The sequence below is a fragment of the Vombatus ursinus genome, unplaced genomic scaffold (assembly GCF_900497805.2).
Source record: "Vombatus ursinus unplaced genomic scaffold, bare-nosed wombat genome assembly UNPS02014859.1, whole genome shotgun sequence".
Lineage (NCBI taxonomy): Eukaryota > Metazoa > Chordata > Mammalia > Diprotodontia > Vombatidae > Vombatus > Vombatus ursinus.
Genome location: NW_020954637.1, coordinates 2,372,502 through 2,384,632, shown reverse-complemented (window position 1 = coordinate 2,384,632; position 12,131 = coordinate 2,372,502). Strand labels below are relative to the sequence as shown.

Sequence of the window (12,131 nt, the reverse complement as noted above, 5' to 3'; positions counted from 1 at the left end):
TTGAGAGGGATGGGAGTGACTCAGTGGCTGGGAAGGAGAGGGAAAGGGTAAAAAGCTTTTTCTGAGAGCCCTCATATCCCTACTAGAAGACTTAGAATACTTTTGTCTTTAAAGGAGGTCCCATAATTGGAAACCTAGATTGTAAGTACCAGGATGATTGTTCACCCTAGCTTATAGAGTTCTGTATGTGTTGTCCTTTCCTCCTTTCTCATGTCCGGTGTATTGTAGGCCCTTAATGTTTGTTGAATTAAAAGCAGGACTTTGATAGAAACTGCAGTAAAAGTAGAGATGGAATGAATTCGCATTTGTCAAGATTACGTTTCTCTACTTGTCACCAGAGTTGGCCTTCAAATGATGACGTTTTTGTTCACTGTAACTCATGAAATAGTTTACTGAAACATGGGGTGTATGTGGTCAGTGTCATGAAGACTTAAGTCTACAGGGACAAAATAAACAGATCTTTTAAAATACTAAAGAAAGTTGTTCTCTGGCCCTGTCAGTGGCAGAGCAGGGAAACTGGCCTAGAGTGATTTGGATTTGTTGCTACCCCATTTTCTTGTCCCTGGCTGTATTTCAAAGCTGTCGGCACTCAGTGCACCTCTCCAAACTTAGCAAGGAATCAGAAGAATCTTGTCCATTGAGTCCAGAGAGCTGGGCCTTTCTCCTGAAGGACCGGCCACTTCACTTCTTTGGACCTCTACAGAATGGAGATAATACTTATACTACCTCCCTGAAAGAGGATTTGTGAAAACTAAATGTAATCTATTATTAATGCCTCTGCCATGAACAAAGCATAGGCTGCAGGGAACTACCAAAGAAATAAGACTAGCCTTTGCCCTGCCAATTATAAAGCATAATTGATCACATCATTTCTGGTAAAAATCCCATGTGAAATAGTACAAATATCAACCGCATTGTAGGGTGAGAAAATGAGAGTCCAAAAACGTTGTGACTTTCTGGGGGTCACACAACACTGAACTTTGTCAGAAGAGACCTGGCTTCATATCCCTCCTCTGAGACTTAACTAACTTTGTGAACCTGGGCAAGACAGTGAAACTTGGTTGCCTCATTTGTAAAATAGGCATAATATGGCAACTGTGTTCCTTGTGGGGCTGTCTGGAAGAAAGTGCTTTACATTTCTTAAAGTGCCATAGACATAGGAGCTTCTATTATCTAAAAATACTTACTGGGAAATTGTGAAGCATGGTTACTGTGCAATTAGAAATGCAATACGTCCTTCAAAGATTTATAATTTATATAGAAAAATGCAGCACATATTAGAGAATAGCAAAATATAATTGTGTCACAAACTTTTCTGTATTGCTTATCCTATGTGAAAGATACTGTTTTTTAGGTGCTGGGATAAGGGACATGTGAGAGATGGTCACTGCCTTCAAGGGAGTTAAAATCTAACTTTTGAGAAGCAAGATTTTCTATACATGTACATATGTTTGCCAATATGTATAGGATAGGGACATTATATAGAAAAAAGTAGCAATTACAGATTAGCATCGATAGAAAGTAACTGTGTGACCAAAGGTATGAGGACTACTGTATTCAATGAGTGTGAATCATCTGTTTTGGCTATTTTTGCTGTCTACCACATCTGTAAAGCTGTCGTGAGGATCAAATAGGGTAATAGTTATGAAATTGCTTCCTAAATCACTTTGTAAAGCTCTTTTGTGACTGGCTGGAGCAAAGGGTTCGTATAGGGAAGAAGAAGAGATCAGGTTGGCAAGGTAGATAGAGGAAATTGCAGGAAATAATAGAATATATGGTACAGACAGATTGTAAGTGTTATAGGAATGGGCCGGGAGAAGAGGCTTCAGTGGAAGAAGTGAATTTGAAGCACTTTCCACCCATACCATGTACATGGTCCTGAGAAATCTTTCTACGGTTTATCTCAGTTGACTTCGCATTTCAGAGTCTTCATTGCACATTTCATTTTGATTATTTACCATCAGACTATCTTGCATTCATTCACCAATCAAGTCAGCTCAGTCCCAGGGAGTTTCAAAGCTGAGTGGATTTATACTTCCTCAGATTGCTGATCCCATATGGTTGGAAATACAAGATGACAGAATGGGATGTGAAACAACCAGTGTGTCATTCATCTTTGTATCTTCCATAGCGTCTAACATAGAGCCTTCTCCGTAGCAAACACAGCAGATATGTGTTGAATAAATGAATCAATTTATGAAAATGTTGGGCTGCATAATGCACTAACATTAGGGGATGTACATTGAAGTTCATATTTTTATATATATATTTATTTTATTTTTGGTGAGGCAGTTGGGGTTAAGTGACTTGCCCAGAGCCACACAGCTAGTGAGTGTTATGTGTGTGAGGCTGGATTTGAAGTCAGGTCCTCCTGACTTCAGGACCGGTGCTCTATCCACTGCACCACCTCGCTGCCCCAAATTTATGGGTTTTTTTGTTTGTTTTGTTTTTGTTTTTTGGTGAGGAAATCGGGGTAGGTGACTTGCCCACAGTCACACAGCTAGTAAGTGTCTGAGGCTGGAGAAGTTCATTTCTGAGTAGATACTTCCTTACTAGAAGCCTGGCTTCTATTTTACTGTACTTAAAATTGGAATGCATTAATTAAGGTGCTGTTTTACCTTGTTTTCCCTGACGCGGTCTGCATCTAGGTAGAGTACAGAGAAATGGATGAGAGCTTGGCCAACCTCTCTGAAGATGAGTACTATTCTGAAGAGGAGAGAAACGCCAAAGCAGAGAAGGAGAAGAAGCTCCCTCCCCCTCCTCCTCAAGCCCCTCCGGAGGAGGAGAATGAAAGTGAGCCTGAAGAGCCATCTGGTGAGTTGCAGAAACAAATCTTATCTCTGCCTGGTCTTAAGGAGAGAAGAACTGAAGGAATTGTTTGACGACTCTGACATTGTGGAGGTCCCCGTCTTTGACTTCTGACTTAGGGTGCTAGGGTTCTTGCCGTGTGTTGTCTTTATGGTTCTGTGTACATAAAGCGATGGTATTGGTATCCTGTGTCTGTGTGTGCCTTCACAGAAGTAAAGTAAAGGGAAAGGGGTAGGCTAGCGGGAGAACACGAAGCCTGAAAATGGTAGGAAAAATAAAGAGCTTGGAGGGATACTAAAGAGCTTACAAGGAAAGTAAGTGTAAGGACTGATTCAGAGAGAGTTGGAAAGACTGCATTGGAATCAGGGCCGTATAAATGTCTGAAGTTTGTAGAGAAAGCAAGGTGTTATAGCCATTACTGATTTTTATCTCATTTTTTTTTTGCAGGTGGGGGTGGTGCCTAAAGAATATTAAAGGATATTTCCCTAATTTCACATACAATTAAGCACCCCTCTTGACCTGTCTGCTAGAGTCATCATAGCCGGTTTTGCTGTTGCCTGGGCTAGTCTGATAATTGTTCTATTGTAGGGTGGGAGTGGGGGGAGATACAAGGGAGGGTAGAAGATAAAAACATTTTGTGTTTGAGGTTTTTAAAAAGATATAGGGTTTTTTTTTTCTTAAGCCAAATCTGAAGAACAAAATAGTTGGTGGCTGCCCTGATACAGAATAAATTTAGGAGACAGTAATGGTTCTAAAATTGTTCTAGCTAAGCTCTGCACCTGGCTAGACATGTTATGGTGTAGCCATGGAAGGAGGAAGGTGACTAGCATTCAGTGGGAGATATCCTGGAAGGCATTCCTTGTATTCAGGGTCAAGACAAGAGCCTGTTGTACCTGTGGCCTTTAACATCCCAGTGTCTAGGTCTTGCATTGGCTAAGCGAATCTTGTGCAAAGTACAGGAGGATATAAGGGAATCCTAACCCCTCACATTCCTACTGAACCCTGGCAACCAGAAAATTCTGAATTAAATCCTGATAGCATGAAGTCATGGTTTCTTTAGCTTAAGATGTCCTTTGGATAGGTTACAAATTTTTTTTTAAAATCCTTTCAAAGTGGTAGGTTTTCTCTACCCTAAAAGCATCTTAATAATTACTACTGACTCTCTGAATTATTATTGTAAAGTATCTCTCCCTTTTTTGAATTTCTTTATATTCACAGTAGCCCCAGACCCAGCATACCACTGATTTTTAGTCTCTCTTTCATCAAAGATTAAGCCTTTTCATTTCTCATTCCCAGCCTCTTCTAGCATGGGGAAGACTATTGGAACCCGCCTTAGATTTCCAAACAACCAAAAGCTTCTTTTGATCATGCCGTCTGTCATTCCTACGCCACTGGCGAAGGGGCTGCTTTTTGTGTAGTGACAGATCACATCCAGCGATTCTTAGTTTTTTAAACTGTGGATTCATTTCTTGTTTAGGTTTTTCTCCTCTATTAAGTAAAGAGGGTTCTATGTTTCCTGATAGTTCAGATAGTATTCTTGATTCCTCATTTGAAAATTAGAAATCTAGTCATATCTTAGATTGACTTTTTGGCATTTAAATAGCATGCATGTCATCTGACCAGACTCCCAAACCTAAAAAATTCTTTGTTTCCATTGATTTCCCCAGTAGAGTATAATAAAAAAGGCTATGATAACGGGAGTATCATCAGAGACAGGACACCTAGGCTCACAAAAGAACGTTAGGTTTTGTTTTCAAGTTCATTTTTAGCTAAGAAAAGGGTTAGCGTTTGGGAGGAGTGTTGGGTTCTGAGAAGGTTGGTTATTCTTATAAACTCTCTTAAAAGAGCTCTTGGGCATTGTAGGCCTTTAAGTTAACTGGTAGCATGGAAAGGAAACTGGATTTGGACTTCAGAGAACTGGATTTAAGTCCTGACTGTCACTTGTTCATAATGTGACCTTAAGACTTGTCATTTCACCTCTGTGGGCCTCAGTTATCTTGTCTGTAAGGAAATGACTTTATTCCTTTGTTAAGGAACACTATTGTTGTTGTTTTTAATTCAAAATAGAAATTTAATTGGCTTATAAGACAGATCCTGTGTTTACAATTCCTTTGTAATAAATATGAAACATTTGACAAGTAATTGTTAAAGTAATTAATACAGATTATAATTGTACAACAATCTTTTTTTCTGTAACCTGTTGCAAAGTGGCATAAATTCAATGTGTTAATTTCAGACTAGAGTAGGTAGTAGTAATACTTAAATATTTTACATTTTTTTAAACTTTCCTTTTAACTTTATGGCAATATTATAAAATCAAGGAGATAGTTATATTTCTTCTTTATGAAAACTATTAGATTCATAGAACACTCGTTTTGACATTAACATCAAACTGCTTAATTATTTTAGTGGATAAACACCTAACTTAGATGTTTCTTTTAAAACTATGACTATAGGGCAGCTAGGCGGTGCAGTGGATAGAGCACCAGCCCTGAAGTCAGGAGGACCTGAGTTCAAATCCGGCATCAGACCAAACACTTGGCACTTACTAGCTGTGTGACTGTGGGCAAATCACTTAACCCCAATTGCCTAAAAGAAAAAAAAAATGCAAATAAATAAATAAATAAATAAAATGAAACTGTGACTATAGTAAGATATTAACATGTTTTAGACTCAACAAAATTTCAGTTGGATTTTTAAAAAAAGATTTGTTTCCCTTCCAATAGTAACCCTGATGTCTAAGAAGAATTGATGAGCTAACATTAATTATTAATGTTGAATGGGATGCCACACATATGTAATTAAAATTGATGCATGGTTTCCAGGGCAACCTCGACGTACCATCTCCGTGAAAAGAGGTTTTCAAATGGTAGTAGTAAAACTTGTTTCCTTCCCAGAAGATCCCTGAATATGGGATCTGACCAGCTTCCACAAAAGTCAATCGTAGGGGATAAATGACTCTCGAGAGAGAGAGAAGCCCCGGACCTGCTGAGTTAGCCCTTAGGAACTGGCAGCCAAAGCTTTCAAATGAACCATAATTACTGGACAAGATTATGAAGACCCTCTTGAACAGCACACAGCACTCTCAGGACTATGTTCGAAATCCCATATTACCCTAGTGGTGGGTAAGAAGTATAAAAAGATAAGCATTTTCATGGACATAGAGCTAGGACAGCTAGCCCTTATCTGGCCTTTGGCTGTTAGGTGAGAAATGAAGCTGCATATGCTAAGTGAGGGTCTCTGTCATCTGTCCAGGGAGAAGAGCAGCACTGGTATCACCAACTGACAGTTGCCTTCTGTAATTATAGTTCATTTTCATTTTCAACTTTATAAATTATATATTTAGCCAGCCATAGGTAATCTGTACCGATGAAGGGGAACAATGAAAATACAGAATAAAGTACATTTAGATTATGATTTATTTTGTTGCATATTGTCATATTGTTTCACCAAGACTAGTAATCAAATTGGCCTACATTCCCCGAACATACAAAAATGCAGTGTAGTGTGATTGAGTGGGGTTCTGAGAACTGGGTACTCGGTATGATTAATGAAATGGAGAATCTGTGAACAAAAAAAAGAAATTTGATTTTACAATTGAAGATTGCTCTGCCAAGCACAAAACATTTTCCATAGGCTTTGGCAGTAATCACTGATTCTTTCAAGAAGAGACTTGAGTGTTCTCTGAGCTATTTGCCCTGAAGTATCCTGGACCTAGGCCTCTTTTGATCCTAATTCTACTCGTTTTCCCGGAGGCTGTCCAGAGCCGCAGTTCAACTGTATCCTTAGTATTCACGTGCATCCTCTTTAAGGTCTGTGGAGCTCCCCAGTAGAGGCGCGTCTCCGTGAGTTAGCAAGTATTTATTGAAGAGCCTACTATATTTGGCACTGAATTTCTGTATATCAAATCTCAAGTTTCATTGAACATCATTATAAAATTGAAAGTGTTCCTTATTGAGAGGAGTTAGACACCAGGAAATGATGAATTCACCCATAAGTGTATTCTTCTGTTTTAATGGCGCTTCCCGTTAGTATATTTACACTCTTTACTCAGTACAGAAAGAAGTAAAGAACATTTCTCCGAGTTTATAATCTGGTTGGGAAAGTAAGCCATAACACATGAAAAGATAATTTAGTGCTATTTCCCAAATGAAGAGTAGAGATGTAGTCCTATAGCAGTTGAGGGAGTAAATACTTCCAATTTGACTGGTTAGGGAAGGCTTCCTTGAGGCTGTGGGATTTCAGCCACCACACATTTCAGAGGTGGAAGAGATTTTAGAGATCATCTTACTGAAATCCACTCCCTCAGTTTATAGATGAGGAAACAAAGATCATGTAAGGTGCAGGGATTGGCCCAAATAGCAGACAGACCTGATGCTAAATCCAACTCTGTGCCTTGAAAGTTGGGTTGGATTTGAACAGGTGGGAAGAAGGAGGTACAAGGGTGTGCCAGGCAGGAAGAAGGGGATAAGCAAAGTTAGAAAAACAAAATATATTAGGGAACGTGAATAGATAGACTAGTTTGGCTAAAGCTGATTTGTGTAGGAGATAGAGTTGGTAAGCCTTTCAGAGCTGGAAGGGATCTTAGTGTAGTTCCTTCTTTTACAAATACAGACACTAAGGCCCAGAAGGGTTAAAGGGACTTGCCCAAGGTCACACATAGCTGGGGCTAGTACATATGCCTCCTGATTTCCAAGTCAGTCCTCTTCCCAAAGTACTGTTCTTTTACTGACTTGGAGCATCCTTAATGACAGACAGGGGTTTAGACTTTACCCAATAAACAATGGGGAATCTGTTGAACGATTTTTAGGGGTGGGGAGATGATAGTAATAATAATAACTAGCATTTCTATAGCACTTTGAGGCCTACAAAGCACTTTACAAATGTTATCTCATTTGATCATCCTCACAACAATTCCAGGGAACGGGTGCTATTATTATCCCCATTTTACAGATGAGGAAACGGAGGCAGTTGGCGGTGAGGTGACTTGCCCAGGGTCATAAAGCTAGTAAATGCCTGAGGCTGGATGTGAACTTGAGTTTTGCCTCTAAAGTCCTGTGCTCTATCCATGTCACCACCTAGCTGCCACAAATGACATGCTTTGTGGGCTGTTTTAGGATGGTAGCTCTAATGTCAGTCTACAAAGTGTACTCAAGGAAGACCTTCTAAAAGTCCAAAAGACTTCTTCAGTAGTTTATGTAATAAGAGCCTCTGATCTAGGCAGATTTTCAGAGCAAAGGGACCAAATTTGGGAGGTGCAAAGAATTATAAGATATTAGATGAGAAGTAGAGGGAGGAGTCAGTAATTTCAGATCTCCATGTAGTGTACTGGAGACAAAATGGTGGTACCATTAGCAGAGAAATCAGAAGGAAGAGTTATTTTGGGGAAAACAATGTCTAAGGCCAGGTATGTTGTATTTAGGCACCAGCAGGTGATCCAGGTGGAGATATTGAGCAGGCTATTAGAAATGTAGATATGTGGAAATTAAATAAATGAGAGAAGTCATAGCTGGAGGTAAAGATAATGTGTGAGAAGAATTGTGCTGATAAAGGCTTTAGAAAAATGTCATTGCTATCATTCTGCGTGCATGTTTTTGATATGAATATTATTTTAAGTCTTGCTGGTAATAAGGTGAATCTTTTATTTTAAAATCTTCAAGGTTTGCTAATTTGGCTGTGTATTTGCATGTAGCCTTCTTGTAACTGTAGTTTTAATGGATGATATGTACTTAAAATTGCTACTTCTATACAAAACCAGTCCCACCTTTTCTTGAAAATACTTTGGACTTTGGATTTTTTGTTAATACTATTTCTAAATGGTTTTCTACTCCCATTCTTCCCTATTCTTTGTTGGTGAAAGTGTTTTTGAGGTCTGGCTTCCAGAGAGTCTTAAGTTGTCTTTGGACTTGAGTATCAGTGGTTGCTTCAGAGTGTAGTAAAACCTTATTAATCTGGATGCCACTTTTTTCAGATTTGTAACTATTTAGAAAAATTCTTGTCTAAAATGATCATTGCATGAGCTATAAAGAATGTGCTAAGCAAATCCATCATGGATACCAAATTTTAAGGTCAATAAGCATTATTATAAGGAATATGCTTTTCTGCACATGGGAATCATCATTTACATGTAATAGAATTACAATGTGAGAGGAACCATAAGAGTCAGGAAAACTGGAGTTCAACTCCCATTTCTGACATGTCCCAGCTGTGTGACCCTGGAACAATCACTTATGCTCTCAGTGCCCCAGGCAACCTCTTCAGGCTCTTAACTTGCTGAATAGTTGTCTGCTTTGGTAAAGGGATTTCCCTACTATGATGAAATCGCCAGATTGGACCAGAAAGCCCAATAAAAATCACTGTGTGAGCAGAGACCTCTGCTATCTACTAGTGCTTTGTTATGCTAGTCACAAGTACTTCTCTCCTTTCAAACTGAGACTTTACTGGTAATATTTTCTTTAAAGACTATTTTTGTTAAAGCAAGTCTTCACACTTAAAAGTACTTTAAAAATTGGATTTTTTAAGAGTTTTCTCAAACTCAGACTTATTATTTTTAGTTAGTCCAGATAAATTAAGTTCTACTATAGTAAGTAACCAAGTTCAAATGGATGTCTACAAATATGATTTTTATACAAAAGCTGTTTGAATTGATCTTGTTTTTCATACAGGTTGCTTCTTTCTTCTTGTACATCTTCCTGGCTGTTGAAATTTGCTAGATTGTTCCTATTTAGTAGGTTCTGGATTTTAGTTTAAATTTTAAGAAAAGATATTTTCATAGAGGCCTCTTGTCACAAGAATTTTTTTCCCGTTGTATTCCTAGTGAAACCTGAATGTGCCATGGCATAGGCTTGTGTAGAAGTTTGAGTGAGGGTCTCTGGACTTCACTGGCCTGTGTACTTTGTTCAAATTAATGGTTTGTTTATTTAACTGTTCTCATTTACATGCTCAAGAACCACCTCCACCGCCCCCCCCCCCACCTCCATTAAATCTTGGAACAAAGAATCCAAATAAGCAGGAAAAGGTAGGTTATTCTCTGTGGTACTTAACTTTATCCTTAAAGTATCCTTAAAGTCAGACCAGATTTGGAGGCTGAAGATCTGATTTCTAATTGAAATCAACTGTGTGACTATGAGCAAATTATTTACACACCTTTGAGCCTCAGTTTCCTCCTGTGTAAAGCGGAGATAACAGCACTTACACTTCCTGCCTCACCTGGTCTAAACTTCAAAGAGCTTTGAATCGAGTTCTGGTTTGGCTTTTCAAGTCTCCGTGGCATAATTTTCCTAATGAGGACTGGAGACCTTCTGGTTAAACCATATTCACTTACCATGATTGGTACAGTCTAGTAATTTGCTGATCATTGATGGACATTTGCTTGTGCATTACATAGTAACAAGTTAATGGCCATTCTGAGAAGACCACCTTAAATTCTAGTCCTGTGAAATGAAGGAATTGCCCAACCTCTTTATAATTCAGTTTTCTATCTGTAAAGCTACAGACACTTCTCTCAGGCCAGGGATGTGGAGACAATGAATGCATAGATAGATAATTGAGCATTTTAAAAGAAACATGTACTTCATTCAGCCATTTACAGTGACTTTACCTCTTTGGGTCTCAGTTTCCTCACCTATAAAATGGGAGGGTTGACTTTTTAAGGTCCCTTCCAGCTCTTCATCTATTAATCTGTCATTTTTTAAAATTTCCTTTTGGAATCTAGCATGGTCTGTTATTTGCACATAGGAGGTACTTAGTATATGTTTGTTGAATGAATCTGCTCACAGTGTTATTTCATGATGGATTATGCTGATCTGGTTATTACAAATTTTTAAGAGCACATCCTACACAACCCATCTTTTTTGTTGCCTTCCCATCTGATAGACTAGGACTATAAGTAAAGTCTTGGTAATCTGGACTTATTCAGGGATAAGTCCAGAAATTAGAAAAAAATTGAATTGTAGCCTGTTTTTTAAATGGGCAGACTTTTTTTAATCATTTGCTAACATAGCTTGAAATATAGTTAAATCCCATCACAATAAATACCCTTATTAAAATATTTGTATTCTTTCAACTGATGTTTGAGTGCTTTTTCATGCTCAAGATTCTGCGTAACAAAGATGATAAAAGGTTTCCACTTTTATTCAGCATAGCAAAATTTCAGTACAAAAGAAAAATTTATGTAGCCTCTTAGGGTTTGTAATTGGTCACCACCAAGGATTGGAAATCTTGATTTTCTTTCTTTTTTTTTTTCATTCCTCATTAGCTCCCTCTTCTCAACTCTATACTCCAAATCATTCAATATGATCCCTGGAGCTACTCTTTTGCATCATTGTCAGAGCAAGGGAGTGACCTTGCAAAAACTAAATAAAGCCTCTACTTGTGCGCTTGATCCCATCTCCTCTTCAAGCAGGAGCACATAAGAGGCCTCTAGGTGGTACAGTGGATAGAGCAAAGCAGGAAGACCTGAGGTCAGATATAATCTCAGACATTTAGTAGATGTCTGACCCTGGGCAAATTGCTAACCTCTGTCTGCCTCAGTTTCCTCAACTCTAAAATGAGGTTAATCACAACATCCACTTTGAAGGGTTGTTGTGAGAATTAACTGAAATAATATTGGTAAAATACTTAGTACAGTGCCTGTTACCTAGTAGGAACTATGTAAATGCTTATCCCTTCCCCTTCTCCTTTGACCATTAATAAATGTTTATTGATTGATTTAATGATAACCTTTTCCTGGTTTTCTTCAGTCTTTCCATATCCCTTCCCTACTTAAAAACATATCCAGATGGAAGCATCCTTAAAATAGATCTTCACTTGTGATCATACCATCTCCTTAAGCTCCCATCCTATGTCTTCTCCTTCCTTTCACAACCAAATTCCTAAGGGGTAAACACGTTTACGTTTGTTGCTCTTATTTTCTTCCCTCACACTCACTTTTCAACCCCTTGCAGTACAGCTTATCTCCTTACCCAACTGAAAATGTTCTAAGGTGACAAGTAGTCTATTAATTGCTAAATCAAATGACCTTTTGCAGTCAATATGTAGTCACATGAAAGACTCCACTAAAACACTAATAATTAGATAAATGAAAATAAAAATACCTGAGGTACCACCTCACCCATCAGATTAGCTAAGATAACAGAAAATGAAAATGACAAATGCTGATGAAGAAGTGAATAGGTACACCAGTGCACTTGTTGGTAGGGCTATGAACTAGTTCAACCATTCTGGAAAGCAATTTGGAACTATGCCTCAGAAGCTATTATACTGTGAAAGACTTAGCAACTCTGATCAACACAATGACCCACCACACTTTCAAAGGACTCATG

General features: G+C 38.4%; 1 protein-coding gene across 2 annotated transcripts in view; it reads left to right on the top strand.

Moving 5' to 3' along the window:
- The first annotated feature begins 2,652 nt into the window (after nucleotides 1-2,652).
- The window catches only part of KDM1A (lysine demethylase 1A), a 74,145-nt gene continuing 64,666 nt past the window's right edge, over nucleotides 2,653-12,131 (top strand). For both annotated transcript variants that reach the window (XM_027841423.1, XM_027841421.1), the window contains exon 1: nucleotides 2,653-2,814. In XM_027841423.1, the coding sequence (XP_027697224.1) occupies nucleotides 2,664-2,814 (151 nt within the window). In that variant the 5' untranslated portion in view covers nucleotides 2,653-2,663. The remainder of the gene's footprint in view (nucleotides 2,815-12,131) is intronic.